The sequence below is a fragment of the Orcinus orca genome, chromosome 3 (assembly GCF_937001465.1).
Source record: "Orcinus orca chromosome 3, mOrcOrc1.1, whole genome shotgun sequence".
In the NCBI taxonomy this organism is placed as follows: Eukaryota; Metazoa; Chordata; class Mammalia; order Artiodactyla; family Delphinidae; genus Orcinus; species Orcinus orca.
In genome coordinates this window covers 110,211,004-110,230,075 of record NC_064561.1, presented here as the reverse complement: position 1 = coordinate 110,230,075, position 19,072 = coordinate 110,211,004, and the positions used below count along the sequence as shown (strand labels likewise).

The 19,072-nt window shown below is 38.2% G+C and overlaps 1 protein-coding gene and 1 long non-coding RNA gene across 10 annotated transcripts in view; one reads left to right on the top strand and one right to left on the bottom strand.

Annotated features, from left to right (window-relative positions):
• Positions 1-5,573: 5,573 nt before the first annotated feature.
• Positions 5,574-19,072, bottom strand: part of FAM172A (family with sequence similarity 172 member A) — a 428,090-nt gene continuing 414,591 nt past the window's right edge. For all 9 annotated transcript variants that reach the window (XM_033401173.2, XM_004263530.4, XM_049708431.1 and 6 more), the window contains one exon: positions 5,574-8,623. In XM_033401173.2, the coding sequence (XP_033257064.1) occupies positions 8,481-8,623 (143 nt within the window). In that variant the 3' untranslated portion in view covers positions 5,574-8,480. The remainder of the gene's footprint in view (positions 8,624-19,072) is intronic.
• Positions 8,634-10,267, top strand: LOC125964088 (uncharacterized). Its single transcript, XR_007476723.1, has 3 exons — positions 8,634-8,676; positions 9,251-9,374; positions 10,031-10,267. It is a non-coding gene; the product is annotated as an uncharacterized LOC125964088 (long non-coding RNA).

The following is a 19,072-nucleotide window of genomic DNA, read 5'->3' as shown; positions in this document are numbered from 1 at the left end:
GAAACCGAGAACTCCTGCGGCTGGGGTTTGTTTTTCTTCCCATGAATGTGGAAAATAAGCATATGGATGTACAATTTAAACAGCACTCTACGAGGGTTCTCCCCTATTTCTCAGCCTGCACTGCTGAGTCAGACAGCAGCGGTAACTGGTCATTATAGGACGGTTTCCTCCTTAAAGTGTTCCAATATTTCAAAGTAATTTAATTATCAATCCTTGACGTACCAAGTAAAGAGGAAGGCGGAAAGAAAAAAGGTGATTTGAGACTTTAAACATATCCAAAGGCACTTAGCTATTTCCAGGTTTGATACCGTATAAAAAGCACAGCATGACTTAGCCTGTTAGATGATGAGTTTATCGAGAAAGTATTAAAAATATATAGATCCAATTTCATTTAAATAATTCTCTAAACTTCACGCTGGCCAAATACTTCAGTTATATTTTTTTGTTAGCAAGAATAAAAGGAGCAATTTATCTATTGTTGTGTGTGTGTGTGTGTGTGAATTTGAAATGATTGATTTCATTTTAAGTTCCAAAATGGTACTATAACAACTGCATTCTCTTAAAACAGATTTGATTTCTTAAAAGACATGTGCCCAGAAAGAAAGCAAGATGCAAATAGAAAGTATTTCAAAATTAGGATAAAGAATTAAATAGAAACATAGCTTACCTAGGAAGTAAATCACACTTTTGTTAAAAGAGGTGGGGAGGAAAGGGAGAGAGAAAACATATATAGGTTTTTACATATGTGTAAAAGACATGTTTTGTTTTGTTTTACACAAAGTTTATGTGTGTGTATATATATGTGAAATTATGTGACAAAATTTCAGGTAGAATATTACTATGTTTTGTCAAACCAGAAATGTGAAAAACAGGAAACAATTTATCTTAATTATGTTAACCATGAAAAATCTTAGCCTTAGCAACTTGAATCCATGTGACAATGAAGAGGGAAAGGGACAAGAATTCAAACAGCTGACACAATGATCAGCAGCAACTGACAGCATCTCATTTGATATTTGATATCAAGCACTAGATCAATATTTGTGAGATCAATGCATTTTTAATGGTTTTCCTTTGAAACTGTATGAAAGCCAAATTGTGACACTCTGCGCTAGGGTTATTTTTAGAGCTGGCTATTCCAGGGGATGATATTAAGTAATTCATTGAGGCAAAGCAAAAAACCAAAACCAAAACCAAACAAAAGAAAACCACCCACACAAAACCCCCCACAGAACCCCCAAACCAAAACCACCACAACAAACCATCAATATTTCGTCAGTTGATAAATCCTGGTTATCTAGGTACCCAGAGAAGGTGGGAACATTTACTGGAAAAAAGCCATTTTATGTAATTATAGTTAAAATAAGACAAAGAAGAAAACAAGCCTTTGGAAAATTATTTGGAGGTACATGAAGATGAACTGGATCATAGATACCTTTTTCAGGCACAATGGGATTAGGTAGTACTTGAGCAAAAAGAAATGAAAATGATAAAAAGAGAAAGCCCGTTCAGCTTTAGGGTCAATCACCTCATGTGTGGAACTCTATAGGAAATAACAGATTTTTCTGTGTCCCAGGCAGAAGAGAAAACCGAGAACTCTATCTGAAACTCATAGCAAGGTCCCCACAAAGGTCAAATAGAGAAAAAAAAAAAGTAATTAGGGATATGTACTGTCTATTATTTTCCTTTTAAGAGTTTATACATTAAAAATAAAATGCAAATTGATCTCAGAGGCACATAGGTCCCCAACTTAAAAATCTTTAAATTGTAACCTAGAAGGGTTCTACTCTTTATTTTTCACTCTTTAATGCTTAGTCAGACAGCAACATTAACTCATTTGCTTACTCATTATGTTTGACAAAAAAGCTAAACTTGTATTTATTTGTTTTTACAGATTCAGTTTTGAGGAATTTTCACCCAGAGGAATCCAAGACAGCAAGCAGCAATTATTGGGGAGGTAGATGATGGGGTGGTGCAGAGGGAGTATAACTAGGTGAACATTTTGGAAGGACAGCAACAAGGTGAGATGTGATGATTGTGGATAGCGATAAGCAGATGTTTAAGTTTTTGCACTAGAAGAGAAAGAAAGTGTCTTCCACTTGTAATTCAACTTTAGTTAAGAACTTGGGAGAGAATGGTTTCTCTTTTGCTTGAAATAATAGGAACATTTTAGAAAATTTCTGATGCCTGACCTAAAGATCTCTCATCCCTCTCCAAGATAGAGAATAAAATACTTCAGAACCATGCAATTCTTAAATTTTTTAGCTCAATGTTTCCTTTTTTCTAATGCTTTTCTTATGACCGTAAATTACCTGACAAAGAAACTGTCAATATATTATTACTAACAGATCGCTTTAAATAAAACACATTGTACTATATGCTTTTAAATGAAATACAGACCTAAGCAGTAGAATTAAATCATGCACTTAGTATACTCCTTAAGAGGCTAGGTAAAAGCACATTTTCCAGGATTTTTAGTAACTCCATAACGAACAGTCACTCCCTGCATGTGTCTCTATGTTCTAGTTTATTTCAAGTCTGGCAGATTGCCTATAAACTAAAAACACCAACAGTTTGAATCAATTTTTCTTTAATGAAATAAAGCCAACCTTAAACACTGATACACATCACATGCAGATAAGTTACAGATGCAAATGAACTTGAGGCATTGAAAAATATTTATTACAAAGCCTTGCAGAATTTGAACATGAAAAATTTATTTAAAAGAAAATAAGTTTACAAACAATCCTGGTGACCAACGTATATGGAGTACCTACTATGTTACCAGCACTGAAAAGACATACACATACTGTATATGTTGTCTATCCTGGTGGAATGGCCATATGTACCCCATGGATGGATATGTGTATGCATGTGTGTGCACATACACACAGATATCTATGCATATATACATATATACATATTTTCCTATTAGGTCTTTAAAAAAAAACCCTGAGTATTTCATAGAAGGAAATGAACTTCATATTCAATTGTAGTTAATTTGGGCTTCATTTTGGCTAATCATAATTTGGCCAATAATTTTTTTCCTGATAGCATGAAGGACAGTACTTAGAATTTAAAAGTTTAGTGTTCCAAAAATGCTGCTCTTCTTAAGCCACTTTGAAGTAATGCTAGTGAGCCTAAGATCCAGATCTACATGTTAATCTCTAGTTTTGCCTTCAAACAGAATTCAGTTACAAAGAACTTGGAAAGATTTTGAATCTATTCAGGAGAGGAAAACGCTTTAATTTTCTGAGGAGTAAAAACTCCCCAAGAAACTTCATATAGCTTCTTAGATTTTGCTTAGCATATGTGATAAAACATTGATTGTTGCAGTTTGGTGACCCATGAAATTTGGGGGTTAGTTTTCTCTTCAGACCAGAGCATATAATTATGCAAATAAAGAGCTGTCACTGATCTAGTGAAATACTCACAAACACATGCACTCTGAAATTGGACAGAAAAGTGAAAATGGTTGGTGATGTGATGGTGCCATGGTTTGTTTTCCTGCCAAGTTTCTATCCAAGTTCATTATTCAAATTGTAAACTTTAAAAAGAGACATATCATTCTTGGGGTGTTGGTTGTCTTTTCATTTCAGATTCTTTGTATTGGTACTGCAGGCTGGCTACAAAGTACAGTTCAACATTATTTTACCTATGACAGTCTCCCATATTACCCAATGTATTAGCCAAGGAAGAAAAAGTGGAATGATCTGGAAAGAAAGATGCAGGGCCTCTCTAGATTTCTTTTCTAGAAACATGTTTCAAATAGAACTCAACTCCAACAATACAAAGAATATAGTGAAAGGTTTTTCACAAATCTCAAGGCAAAGGACTGGGAAAAGTTGCCTGGAAGGCCTCATGGATTAAGTCAAATTTCCATTTTCAAGCTTTTTTCCATTCAAGGGGAAAAGACTGGTCACTGCATGATATCCACTTAATGGTCAAACTTTCAGTACGATTCTCTCCTATCTAGCAATTAAAGCCCACTCCCTAATATTTGGTTACTTTAACCTTTAAGGTTCATTTATAATTACCACTCCTCTAAAACCTTTGTGCTAAGAATTAACAAGAGTTCTTCAATGTAACCATGCTCTTTGGCATCAAGGTCTCCCAATTCCAAAGTTACCATTGCGAAGGCTGTTGCATAATTTCAGATGTCATGGAGAGTCCCACTGATGAAATCTGAGAAGGCTCATGTCAGACCACTGACTGCTAAAGACATCACTACATGAAAGATCAGTGGTGTGAAACTTTAAAAACATCGATCCAAATGAATCAATTAAATCAACATTCATCTCTCCTAAGTGTGAGGTTTAAAACTATCATTGTTGCCTCTTTTTTTTTTTTTTATCCTACATAGATTTCGAGATAAACGCTGGAATGCTTTGATGGCTACTTCTATTCTCGAATCTCTGTTAATCGACTTTGTGCTATTTCCCTCTTTTCAACATCTTCCACTTGGTGTACATTCTTTACTTTTAGTACAGTGCATGACAGTTGCAATGCTTTAAATCTAAAACCGCCTAACAAAGCTAACGCTTTAGGTAGGGTAGCTTTAAGCTCTGTGAAGTGTTGATTAAAAACCCTTTCCCAGACTCAAACTGATCTTTTTGGAGATTAATAGAATATTAGATAAAAGGAAGACGAACAATTCAAGAGACTCCCACTCAGTCACACTATACAAGGAAGGAAGGAAGGAAGGAAAGTATTCAATTTTTGAAAGGGAGTACCTCCTGGAGTCTTTTATTTTATATTATTATACCTCCTAATAAGTAATCATAAAATAACCACTACTATTATCCTTTTTTTTGGCCACCCATATTTCAAAAATGAGAATATATCACACTTATTTAAAGACATTTTTCTCTACAAAGGCATAGGGAAAAATTTTGAGAAAATTTTAGCCTTTCTGTAATAGTAATCTTTCTTAAATGAACCAGGATTACAGACACCAAAAGGAACCTGTCAGTCCACAGTTACAAACTATGATTCCAACCGGAGACACACATGTGTCTAGACTGCAACCCTGGATAATCCAGAGAAAAATGAAAAAATCTAATTTATTACCACTGATAATACAGTTAACATATTTTGTCACCCACACTCTCTCAAAAAAGTTACAGGTTTTAAAGAAGGAAAAGCTGTGAAATAAATACAAACAAGGTATTTTCAGATTATATGTACTACATCAAGGACCTATACAGGGATTTGGGAGCAATTTAACCTCAACAGAGTCCTTTTGGAAAACACATTTGTTTACCGTATATAGTAAAGTATATTTTATAAAATGATAGTTTAACAACGGGTTCGAATTTCCTTGTAGCTAAGGAGATATTTTAGGTCTTAAAAACAAATATCTTAAAAAAAGCTTTGTGAAAGTTCCAAGCTAAATAGTGACTCAACTGAAGTTAGGGTATTACCTTACAGCAACAATAATAGTAATAATAAGTAACTATAAGGTTTAAAATATTGATAAATGCTGTCCCATCATTCTTATTAAGTTTCTGCTTTTATTGACCTCTGTGAGTGATTAAACGAGCTTCTGAACAAGAATAATAAGTCACCGGATATTGGGAAAATTGTTTTTTATTTTAAAATAGTAAACAGAAATATATAATATATAGGAAACTCCTGTGCTTTAGTTTCCTTTTCTTTTGGTATAAACAATAATGCAATCCAAATTGAAGCACAAGGCAGAAACTTGAGAAAAGAACAATTAATACAAGAAGATTTCTCCCCCCGCCTTCAAATATCCATGAAAACTTTTAACGGCTGTATAGTTAAGTACCTTTAGAAAGCTCCAAAGCCAGTATCTGGCTTTCAAGTTTTAACAGTTCTATTCTGGACCTTAGATTGATCAACAACTCCATGCTTCCCATTCCACTTCCTCTAAGCACTCACTATATAATTTAAAAAAAAGAAAAAAAAAGCCCACTTCCTAACTTTAAACCTCTACTCTCCTGAAAACTTGTCTTAAAGAAACCAAAATGGGAGAGCAGAGCAGAAACATTGTTAACCCTTGTCTCGTCCAAGCAGGCGGGCTACTACCAACTGACTGTTGTTATTCCAGGAAAACTGAGGTGAAAACAATATATTTATACCAACAAACCCATAATCAACAGGTTAAAAGATTCTACATTACAAGGAATCTTATCAGTAATCAGTTGGAGGTCTGGGACGGGTTGCCTAGTTCCCTCTGGGTTGCAACAGCGCAGATCCACAAGTAGAAATTACATTTACACAACTTAAGTTTGCAGATAGCTCTCTATAGATAGTTAAACAAGGCCTAACAACCCAGTAGTTTTAAAGTATTAAAGGCAACTAAGCAGTGATTTACTCTAGTTACAAGTGAAGGTTTTTTAAAAACTAGGGGTGAGAAAACTGAAGAGAAGAAATAGGAGTGATTTGGTTTATAACCTGAGCATGTTTGCTCTAATTCAGCTGCAGACGCTTCACAAATTGAGTACTGTACAAGTGCTGATTAAAAAAATGCAATAAAACTAGTTTCTTGTGAACATTTTAATATTCTGAAAACAGCACACAATTTATAACACTTGGAAAAATATATTCAATCCACATCAATTCTCAAATCCTCTCCGTGGAAGGTACCATTATTTTACACAGTTCACTATTACTTCTAAAACAGAAAAGATTGCAGAGCAACATGCTCGACATTGCTGGGGTTACACGTTTTAAGCCACCCAAGGAATTGGATAAAATGACATTTTGCTTTTTCGTCCTATGTTGTTCCTGCTAAAATAACATCGAAAGATATGCATATAAGATTACTGAAAGAAAGATCACCTTAATTTACCATCATTGAAATTATGAGAACTAATTAATGCACTTGTGTACCAAACACAGATACTACCAGTTTTAAAACTTGCTGAAATCGGTTCCTAGTATAAAAACATTTTATCCGTGAGGTGGTTATTTTAAGTTATTTTTCTGAGGAGTGAAACAGTTCTAAGTTATTTTGGGTACATTTTGTCGTGTCCTCAAGTAAGGCAGGCATATTGTTGCATATATTTTAAAAAAGGATGAAAAAAAATACTAAATTCAGATCCTCACTTATTAGAAACAGAATCTTCACTAGGTAATTAAATTCTACAAGTAATTAAAAAAGTAATAATGTTAAGATTTAACATGTGAATTTAAAAGTCAGCAAAACCTTAACTTATTTTACCTCATATTTCACAGAGTTGGCCAGATCCTAGCTGGATTAAAATACTTAATTGTTGGAAACTGTAAGGCAAAACCTTACAGAGGAGGTGGACTACTACGAATTATACCATTGGATTGAGAGGAGAAAAGTCTTTCACACCAGGTCTTTCCCTTTCTGTTGAAGCAGAAAACTAAAAGAATCATTTTAGCCCCACTAAGCCTTTCAGAAGGAAAAGGTTCAAGCGCACAGATTCCTTTTCCTTACAATAAAAAATACTCTCCCTAAAAAGGTCTAACTCTATGAAAGCTCAAAATAGACCACTCTACTTAGGATTAACAACAACAAACTTCCTCCACATTAAGATTTAAACAAAACTTAAGTATGCTATCTAAATTACAGTGCTACCCAACACACATTATATATTTAAAAAAGTAAATTCTAATGATAAAGTTGGAAACTCCCTTGAAAATGAAACCTTTCCCACATGTACTTAAAAATTTGCTCATCATTATGTTTTGGTTTAAACAATCTCTTCTGAAATTAGAGACTTGTGTAAAATCTCGTATTCAGTTGGCAAGGTTTCCAGCGATAACGTGGATTGGGTACTTTATAGATTTTTCTAATGCAGTTTTTCTTCTGGTCTCGAAATGAAAATAGATCGTTAGGGAGTGAACAATTTGCCCTCCCCGAACTACACAGTACATCACGGAATTCACGTTATGAATTTAAATTTGGCTTGGGAGGGGGGAGACTTCCTTAAAAAAAAAAAAAAGACATAGACGCCCTTACGGAAAAAACTTTTTAAAACGGGAGTTTTAAGTCTAGAATAAAAGTTTCCTTCGGTTCGGTTCGGGGGAGAAAAAAAATGGATATGATTCAGGGGGAAGGGGGGCCGGGGGAGAGGAGAGGAGCGGAGCTGCGGCTACGTGGCTGCGGGCGGTAGGACCGCGCAGACGCCCCTCGCCCCGCAGCACCGGCGCGGGCTCCATCAGGGCAATTAGAGGCGCGCCGGCCGCGCCGGGCAGGGCGCTGTCGGCCTTAATCTGCGCGCTGACGGGCAGCGCGAAGCCCAAGCACAGCCCGCAGGAAGCACGACCAGTGAACCCATATTGCTTTGACAGTTGCACTCATCTAGAAATAATGCAAAACGCTATTTAGATGTATATATCACGACCCTGTGCGCTAGGAAGAAAACAATCTAATGAGGGGCTGGGAGTCTGCTCGCCGACAACAGGCGGTGGGGAGACGTGTGGATGCATATGTTCGAGTGTGCTTCCTCGGCTTCCCCTCCCCCGTCTCGCTCGCTCTCCTCTTACAGCTCTTCGTGCTTTATTCGGTGGGAGCGCCGCGTCAGAGTCGGCTTCAGGGAACTGGTCTTTGCCTCAGAGGCTTCGGTAAAGAACTTGAAAATAGACGGGAAGCTCTTCCAGGAAGTTAGCTCGTGACGGTCGGTGCCTGCAAAATGTACAGATTCAGTTACGAGGTGGCCTCGCGTGCTGCCGGCGCAGGTGGGACGGGACAGCCGGGCTCTGCCGAGGCCCAGGCCGCCGGTCCTCTGTCCTCGAGCCCGCGCCCTCTGCGCCGCGCCGCGTCCCGCCCTCGGAGCCCAGCCCCCACCCCTCCAGGGCGCGCGACCCCTAGGGACCACACCTGTACCTGAGGGTTCACGTGGCCCCCAGGGCTCGGAGGGAGGCTGCGGCCCACCGACTCCGTGTCTCCGCCGGCGGCGCTCGGGGTGGCGATCCCGGAACTCCGCCGCCTCTGGCCTGAGCCCCTAGCACGTCCCCGACGCGCGGCCGCGGCCGGACCTTCCCCGCGGTCGCCCGAGGCGCGGCCGGCGGCCCCCGGGGCCTCAGCCCCTCCGGGCCAATCGAGGCGCTGGGCGGGAAGGGCCACTCCCTCTCCCGCCTCGAAACCACCCACTTCCCCAGGCTGGGCGCGCGCGGGGATTGGTTTCCCCTGCGCTCGGAATCCGGCTTTTGCACCCTCCGCAGAGCACCCACGTTTCTTTGCTTCCCAAGAGAAAGAAACAAGTTGGATTTTAGTGTCCTAGCAGCCTACATTTTTTTTTTTTTTAAACAGGTTTTAGGGGACAGTCTTAGAAAAGCTAAAAAAAAAAAAAAAAAGAATGTTTCAAAGCAGTGACTACTGAAAGAGCATCTAGGCCTTCTATTTTGTCAGGAGGAATTCAACTCACAAAATGCAGGTTAAGTTGTCAATTTATAGAGTTATTTTGTTTTACTACAGCTTCTTTCTGTGGCTTCAATTTAACACTAATGTACAGATTTTTCAAATAAAATCTTTCTTCAGTTTTAAGACAGGTAAAAAATAACACTGATGTAGACGTAAGAACAGATGAGGACATTAATCTGTTTTTGACTCCCTGTGATAGCTTATATCATTTAATTAATAGTTCTATAACAGAACACTTTTTAACTTAAAAAATAAAAATAATAATAACAAAGACTCTGCTGTAGGAATAATGAGTGAATAGATTTTAAACGGTTTAAATCTCTTCCTAGATCACTCAATTATGCAGAGAGACACTGTCTGGAAGTCTCTGGATTCGGGGCCTCTGTCTGATACTTTAACATTGTTAATGATAATTCTTTAGTCTGTAATAGTAGGTCATTGCTATGGTTACTCTACAATGGTGCAACACTTTGCTTTCCCCTTCAGCTATTCGCTGAGACCTGGTAACCACATTTGTTGCCTAGCAACAGTTTTGTGACAGTATCACAATCTGGGAGTTACAACAATAAGGATGCTATGGCTGCCTCGACCAGAGAGCAGAAAGCTATAGTCTGTGCATGTGACTTAGCTGTGGGAGCTGGCCTTACTAGAGAACCCCTCTTTTAACAGGTGCCCTCAGAAGGATGCTCTCTATCCTCCTCTCCTCGGCAGACTGGCCTAATGAACCTGCATTTGGAACAAGATCCAGTACTGAAGTCATATCATTGAGTTACATCCCCCAACACTACTGTGTTCAGACTAAAAAATGAGGTCCTTTTTCTATTTGCTTACTCAGTTTGGGCAAAATTCAATGTTAGTCAGTGGAAGAAAGAGATGAGTGCAGGTTTATCCTGGCAAATCCTAAAGTGCCTGACTGGATTTTGACAAGTAAATAGAATTCTCGGGAAAAAATTATACAAATGCCTGCCTTTATCAATAGATGTGTGAAAATTCAAGTTCTTTAAAATATATGTAATATCCAGATATTTATTGTTAGTATATAATTTTCACTGACGTATTCAGATAACAGTCTTAAAGACTTCCTTTGAATTTGGAGGCATCTGTATTCTCCAAACACAAAAGAAGTTTGTGAGCAGTTCTAGATAAGCTCAGACATACCTAACTTTAAATAATATTTTGTGGGTATACTTAGAAGGGAGCCCAGTTTCTGGACAGGTTTATGAAATGCCCATCCCTGTTTTCTATAGTGCTTGTAATTCCAGTTTCATTTCAATAATAATTACTAATAGCACTTATAATGAAAAAATATTTTAAAGTCAATGGTATTGACTCTTCTCGGATTCATACTACATGGAAACACCCATCCCCAAACACAATAGGAAAAAAAAAGGTGTTAATCATCTCTTTTCCTTCTCATTTCCCAGGCTTCCAGGCTCATTTGGCATTTCCTCCATAGTGATCACACTTACACTTCCTAGTATTACCAAGGCTATGATCAATTTCTAAGCTTTCTTAGGGAGCTCTTCTCATAATTCCTCCCACCCCTTGAAAACCAATTCAATGTATGAATCTAGAGGGACCTAAGGAGTCAATGGTCTGAAGCAATTTTAACTCCTTTATTTTTTTCTTTCCTGGTGACAATCTTTCCGAAGGATGGACAAATTTCCCAGGTGATAAAATCACTACAAAGGCTTTTTAGTTTTAGCTTATGATGACTCTCTGCTTGATTAGTCCTGGGCTGAAAAGACCAAAGTCCCTGAGATAACTGAGGACCTGCACTGGCTCTCAACATTTACCCTTGCAATTTAAGAGTATAAATAATAAGAGTGTGTGCTCTGTCAGAGGAACGGAAATTGCTAGGAGTAAATTAATAAGCAAGGTGGGTTAGAAACTGAATTATAGAGAATGGAATGGGAGAGGGAGAATCCTCCCTAAACTAAGGAGTGGTAACATAAATATCTTATACAAAAATGGCTTTCTTTTCTAAATTACTGAAAGTAGATTTTTAATAATTTTAACACAGCATTTGGAAGGTAGTTGCATGTTCATCTGGGGCTGCGTATACACATTTCAAGAACATGTTTGGAGACCATTTTTGAAAACTCGGGGCCAATATTCAATGAAAATATTCACAAATTAATATGACTATCTGCCCATAGCAATGATAAGAGAATGGAAACTTCTGACAGCAGCTTTCGAATACTTAAAAGATATACAACTTTAGGGGAATTTCTTCCATCAGGATGGAAACACTAGGCCATTACATTATCTATTCATAAAAGGATATAGAAGGGGAAAGTTTAGGCTAACTAAAAAAGCAGCCATTTATTAATAACCTGCAATTATGTGTAGGTAACATGGAAACTAGTCCATTTAGCACTAACTATGTTTTTGTATTTGAAGGAGATAAACATGGTTTTATAGTCAGGACCTGGTCTTTCCTCTGCCACAACTTTACCCTATCAAAAGCTCCTCTTCTTAGGGACTGTGATCTTTTTTTCTACTTTTCAAACCCCCATTTCCCTAATCTAAGTTGTTTCCACAATGTAGGAAATAAAGGGTTTTCCCAGGTTAATTATCTGCCATGTTCTCAGGGAATGATTTTTGTATCCTCTTGGATTGGCAGGCTTGTTCTTACTGGATAATTCACCTTTGGGGCAAAATAAATGTGCACGATCTCAGTTCTTTATTACAAAAAATTGCCTTTGCTCAGTCGTAATCAGTGGTTCTTAATGGGCATGGTAGTGGCCTCTGGGGCATTTTGGAAATTTGTAGGAAAGTTTTTGGAGGTCAGGACAACTGGGAGGAGCTATTGGCATTTAGTGGGAGAAGGCCAGGGAGGTGGACATCCTTCAATTTGCAGGGCATTACAGCACATGAAGAACTGTTCTGCATTGCACACGGTTTTCAAATGTTTCACAAGCTATTCATGTAGTTGAAAAACCTGTTTATGATTATATGGGCTTAGAATTTAGAACTGTTTAACAAGTAATCTCACAGTACTTTTGGCATGATTTTAATACACACGGAATTTTCCAGGAATCCAGCTACCATGTAAATTGAAGGAATTTTGTACTTTATGTTGTTCAGAATATTACCAAGAATGGACTGCCATATGAGAAAATCTCATCACTGATGGCCTCATTGCCCACAGTACTTGAGCCACCAATAAGCACACCTGCACCAGCCTGCATTTGTAGATGTGGAATTCCTGGTGATTCTATACACAGGACCCATGCAGATTTTCCTGAGCACTTTAAATATTGATATATATATTATTCTTATTATGAGTTATTTTCCTTCTATTTCCTTCATATGTTAACTAGAGGAATACAATAAGTTAGCAATCTTATAAGTAGGTGAATTATGTTACCTCTAGAATTTATTTCAGGATAGTAAAAGCACTGTGTAATATTTACTTATTTTTTATTTTTTAAAAAATATTTATTTATTTGGCTGTGCCGAGTCTTAGTTGCGGCATGTGGGCTATAGTTCCCTGACCAGGGATCGAACCAGGACCCCCTGCACTGGGAACACGGAGTCTTAGCCACTGGACCACCAGGGAAGTCCAATATTTATTAAAATAGTATGGTTTTAGATGGCAAGGGTTAGCTTAAATAAAAATGAATAGTTAATTCTTTTTTATTACAGTAGAGATTAATTTATCTATAATCTGAACCCTACTTATAGCTAGCTCTTATCCTTATACAGAGTAGAAATGCCTTTTACTTCTCTTAATTAATGTTTCTTCCACAAATTTCTGGAAGAATAATGGACCCAACTTCCCTTCTGACTACAGTCATATTAAACAGATCACATCAACAATAAATGTCACTACTATAAAAACTACTTAATTTGAAAGGAAATTCTGTTTCATAGATTAAAAATAATTGTGGTTGGAGAAGATCTTGGCATTTTTGTCAACGATGTTATCCACTTTGAAATAACCAAAAGGTAGTGGACAGGGGATCTTCCAATTAAAATACTACACTGAATATTTATTCTTTATCTATCAATTGTTTTTAAAAATGAACTACAGCAAATTTCAAAGAGGTAGAGATAGCACAAATGTTCAAAAAGATTAGAAACTTTAAGTATAAAGGATGAAACTATAAATCATATGAGGAAGATCAAATTGCTAAAATGTGTCATATGTTTTCCCAAAAGACTATATATTTAAGAAAAAGTGTCTTGTAATGGAACTGAGAAAGAAGGAGGCTACATTTATGTAACAGCATTTACAAATCAAACAAAAAATGGTTGGAAATAGCACTGACAGCAGAATGCTCAAAGAATAGGATAAGAGAGAAGAAAACATTGCTATATCTTCTGCCTTGTCTATTCCCCTTACTTCTTCCTGTGATGACTTTAATCCAAGTGTTTCTTACAAGTCTGCCTTGTCCACACTCCTCTTCACTTGATCCTAGTGCTTGGAATTTTTTTTTTTTTTTTTTTTGGCAAAAACTATGCCAAAATATGCTACTCAGTTAGCAGCCAAAACCCTGATGTTTACTTTGGTAGATGTAGACTACTCTGAAGCTGTACCTCATTTTCTGCAGTAGATGTCTTAAAAAGTTATACGTAAATATAATTTCTGTAAATAGAATATTTTTAAAGGAAGAAGTGGGTTATCTACTTCTTTAAAGAATCTTTTAATAAAGTGAAGAATTCTCTGGGAAAGCAAATAATCATTGTTCAAATGATATTATACATACACAATCAGATTTTCCAAAGGTAAGGTTTACTACCATAATATGATGGACAGTCTGAGTAAGGGCTCACTGAAAAGATAATTTAGAAGCATTTCTTGGTCAGGCATTCACTATTCTAATTATTGCTGGTCACCTTATTTTACATGGTCCTAGACCAAAAGGTCATAGAATAATTTCAACAATCTATACATAATTTACATGTTAGGGTCTGGTTTAGAATAGGGGATATAACTGTTCACAAAGTCACCTTTGAATATGAAATATCATTTTAAAATCTTTATTTCAGGGGAAAAAAACTAGTATGGGCCCCCACCCTCTCACTGACACCCCCCTCCCCTGGAAAAGAATTTGTTTTTAAAGAAAAAGGTAATGAGTAAATTTTATATGTTTCCTATGATAAAGGGGGAAAGAAAAAAACCTAGAAAGATATGAAACACATTAACAAGATAACATATCTATGATACTTTCAAACTGACAAGGCTTGATTTTAAAAATTGATCTTTAACAAGAAAAAGAAATATGGGCAATTAGGAAGTAATGAAGACCCTGTCAATATAGCTATGTTGAGAATAACAGGTAAGGGAATTCTTGAGAAAATCTAATATATAAAAATCAGGAGGTCTGTAATATGCATTATTGAGTCCCAGTGGGATTAACTAATGAATTTATGAGCTCACCAGCAGTTATTTTTAGAAAGATATAAAGAATTAGAGAAATACTAGAGCACAGAAAAATAATGTGCCTTCTAAAAAGAAAGAAAATATATATTACTACTAAAATTCATTTAAAAATGAATTCTAGAGCTTCTAAGAAGAACACCATTAAATTGACCAATATTTGAGCACAGAAGGGCTCCTAATGGAGACTCTCCTAGTTAGAAGGCACGAGTGTGAGTGAGACTCCGTCACACGGCGGGAGGTGAGGATGGGGTTTTCGGGGGCGGGGAGGATAGTAAACAAAGTGGGGTGTTCGCTGAGGGAGACTCCAGGAGCAGCTCAGTAAACGTGCTGCCTGGCCTGGTTAAACCAGCTGTGTAAGATACAAGCAAGTCTCTTTCCATTGCTAACACTGCTGCAAATCTGTTAAAGCCGAGACTGTGTTGAGACCCTAAAGGCAAGTCGTGGAGCTTGACCAGAGATAGGAGGCTGAAACAAAGACATAAAAGCAGTGGTAGAAACTTCTGCGTCACGGGCAGTTTCTGGGAAAGCCTGTCCTTTCCTCCAGCTTCTTTTCTGTATCTCTCATCTATGAAAGGGGAGTGGGGCGGTTTTGGGCACTGGGCAGCTTAAGACTCAAGGAGACAACTTTGGGAAGTAAACTTATTCTTAGGCAGAGTAGAGAGCCTGCAGTAGCTGTGGGTCTCTGACATTGAACCCGGCGAGACCTCTCTAATAAACCTCTCCTAACCAATAAAAAATGGACACCTTGTAATTGCTTGAATTGCCTTTCAAACCCAGAGAGCTGGCGCAGAAGTGTTTTCTTTGGTTTTAATTCTTGTCTCACATACTTCTCTTAGTGTTGTCACAAAGCCTGGCCTCCAGGGATACTGTTTTCCTTTAAAATTTGGGCCCAGGTGTGGGCAAAAGTTCTCTTTTTCGTTTCCCTTCGTGATTTTCAAAAGTAACTTTGCCAAAGGATGGTAAGAGCACAGGGCTCTACACAAGGAATGCAAAGAATCATAAAATAGTTATTTCCGTAAGTAAAGGTTTCTGATCCTATTATTCCCAACACAATCAGTGAAGAGCTTTACTGGGCCCCATTCTAAAATAACACTGTCCGAGAGGGCTGGTGGCAGCTTTCTAGATAGTTTGTCACGCTTCCCTTTTCTTCCAGATTCTGTGTTCCTAGCTAGGTACCTATGGCTTATGGCTGCCATAAGCTTATGACTTCGTGTGTGTGTGTGTGTGTGTGTGTGTGTGTGTGTGTGTGTGTAAGAGGGAGGTGGGGAGGAAGGGAGAGAGAGAATGAGAAAGACGGAGAGAGGGAGGGGTGAGATAGAATGGAATGCAAAATACTTTCCTTATTTCAAAACAAAACAAAATCATTTGCTAGTTCAAATATCTGAATCGTCTGTGATCCTCCTCGCTCAACTGTGGATTCTATTCTAAAGGAAATATTTTGTGGGCAGTTTTTCCAGAGGTCCTGTGAGTGATTAATTTATACATTCATACATGTATTTATTGTATGCCAGGCACTATTTCTTTGGGCTGGGGATGTGGTGGTGAGCAAGATATATAAAAACTCTGCTCCTTGTAGCATATGTGCTAGTGGGGATGACAGGCAATAAACAGGTAAACCGATGAACATGATGATTTCAGGGAGTCAGAAGCACTGTGAAAAAAACACAGTAGAGGGATGTGAAGAGAATGAAGAGGAGAAGAGATGGTCGTCAATTTAGACTGGGTGGACACTTCTGACCTGAGACCAGAGTGGAAAGAGGGAGCCAGGTGAAGGTCTGGAGAGAGTGCTGCAGGCAGGGTTCTGGAAGAACAAGGAGAGGGAGGGGGTCTGAGGAGGAAAGAGCTGGTCATAGCCAAGGAACTGGAAAGCACCTGGAGCATGGTGGGTGAGGGGGAAAGTGGTAGATGATTCAGAGAGGTGGGCAGCCTCCAAGCCATGTGAGGTCTCTCAGGGCACAGTGAAAGGTTTTAATTTTATTCCAAGCACAATGGAAGAGCTGTCTGCAGAGTTTCAGTGGGGAAGAAATATAATCTGACTTGCATTTAAAGAGTACACTGGTTGGTAAATGGTGAATGGATTATGGGGAGTTGGAATGATGGATTTAACCCTCCCTGATTGCATTTATCAACTCCTCCCACCTCTAGATCATTCTCTGGGGCTCATTCTTCTCCTGCACACCTCAGAGTATAAAACCCACCTACTGCTGGTTCACATAAAGTGAGTAATAGTAGTAGGCAATAGCAATACGCAGTAAGAAAGACAACCTAATAAAATAATATTTCAAAGTAGTAAATTAAAAAATGGACTTGAACTAGAAGGAGCATTTTCCTAATAATTCTGCTCTTGTTATATATGCTGACACCTCTGGGTTCTCAACCTTAGGACTGGTGTGTGTGATGGGAAGGTACTAGGATGGGGACGGTGCTATCACAGTGTTCCATTTCTGCAAGCCGTCCAGAGGTAACTGGTGGACTTACTCTCTCGGCAGGCCTTTCCACTGTCTTCATTTCTATAAACAGACACACTATTCTCTTCGCTTCTCCAGCTCAAAGCCTCTCAGTCATCTTTGATTTTTGTTTTCGCTTGTTTGCCGACTCCTGATCCAATCAGTTACCAAATCCCGACAACTGCACCTCAGCAAAGTTTTTCCAGTCTCTTTTTTGCTTTCCATTCCCCTGTCACCACTCTAGATTTAATGACCTATCATTTAGAATGCAGAAACTTCCTCCTAACTTGTTTCATTGCCTTCAACCTCTTCTCTTCTATCTCGTACCCTGCTACAAGACAAAAATCCTAAGTATCATTTGTGTCATAGACCTCTTTCTCTGCTCAAACATATCCAATGGTCTCCATAATCTTTCAAATTAAGTAGAAATTCCTCCATGTGGTTTAAAGCCCTCCATTCCCTGGATCTAGCCTTCTTTTCTGGGTTTAATCCCTCAACTGTTCTTCTATAAGTATCCCCTATTCTCCCAGGCCCAGGTCAACTGACAATTTTTAAACCTTTCCAAAATCTCAGGGTCTGGGCATCTGTGACTCTGGTGACTCTGAAGTCCAGTCAGAGAAGAGATTGATTACCACTGTAAAGTTTTTGAAGACAGAGGTCAAACTTTACTAATCTTCAACACAGATGGATAAACGTACCCTATGTTGAAGTGCATGCTAGCTTTTAGAGTTAAGAAATAAATTCCTCTAAAATGGGAATATAATAACAGTTGGATTCTCTATAACTGAAACTGAAGGAAGTAGAGTGTTTTTCTTGCTCTCTCCAACAAACTGATGAGGTAGATGCAGGTGATCCACAGTCCATTAGCAACTAGGTGATAAGCACTGACAAATACTCAAAGTATCTTCCAGATACGTTTAGCTAAAATGCTGTGCTTATCTAGTAAATACAATTTACTAGCATCAAGACGTTTAGGAGAGTGTCAGAACTGAGAACTCTCAGACAGTCAAACTTTAACTGTTCAAGAGCTTGTATTCCCAAAATGTAGTTCAAATTTAGATGCAGATAGAAACATATCAAACATAAGATAGCAAAGACGTGGAAAGGACCCGAGATAAAATTTCATCTAATGGTTTCATTTCACAAGTGAGAAATCTAAAGTCCAGAGCGGCTGTGATAGGCCACAGCTACACAGACATTTTGCTCAAATATAATTAGTATTTACAAATTGGTTAAGCATTATAATACTAAAAATTTTCAGAAGATATATGTCTAATTGCTTTAAGATTCAGTTCAGGGACTTCCCTGGTGGCACAGTGGTTAAGAATCCATCTGCCAATGCAGGGGACACGGGTTCGAGCCCTGGTCCGGGAAGATCCCACATGCCGTGGAGCAACTAAGGCTGTGCGCCTAGAGCCCATGCTCCACATCAAGAGAAGCCACTGCAATGAGAAGCCCGCGCGCCACAACGAAGAGTAGCCCCTGCTTGCTGCAACTAGAGAAAGCCCGCGTGCAGCAACAAAGACCCAACGCAGCCAAACAACAACAACAACAACAACAAAGATTCAGTTCAGTATTTACTTCCTCTAATAAGCTTTCTTTGATTAACTTTACCCCATATCAACTACTTCCTTTCTTCATGTTTCAGTATTTTGTATATAGTGTATACTATATTATCATATACTTGCTTTGCTTAACGAGTCATTTCATGTATGAAAGATACCTTGTCTTATCTCCAAATCTTTTGGGGGTAATGCCTCAAAACTTTTTATTCCAGAAATCATAGCTGAGGCTTAATAGATGTTTGTTGTATAAAAAACTATCCAGAACAGAATTACCAGAAAACTGATGCTTATTGAATGCTATTAAGAT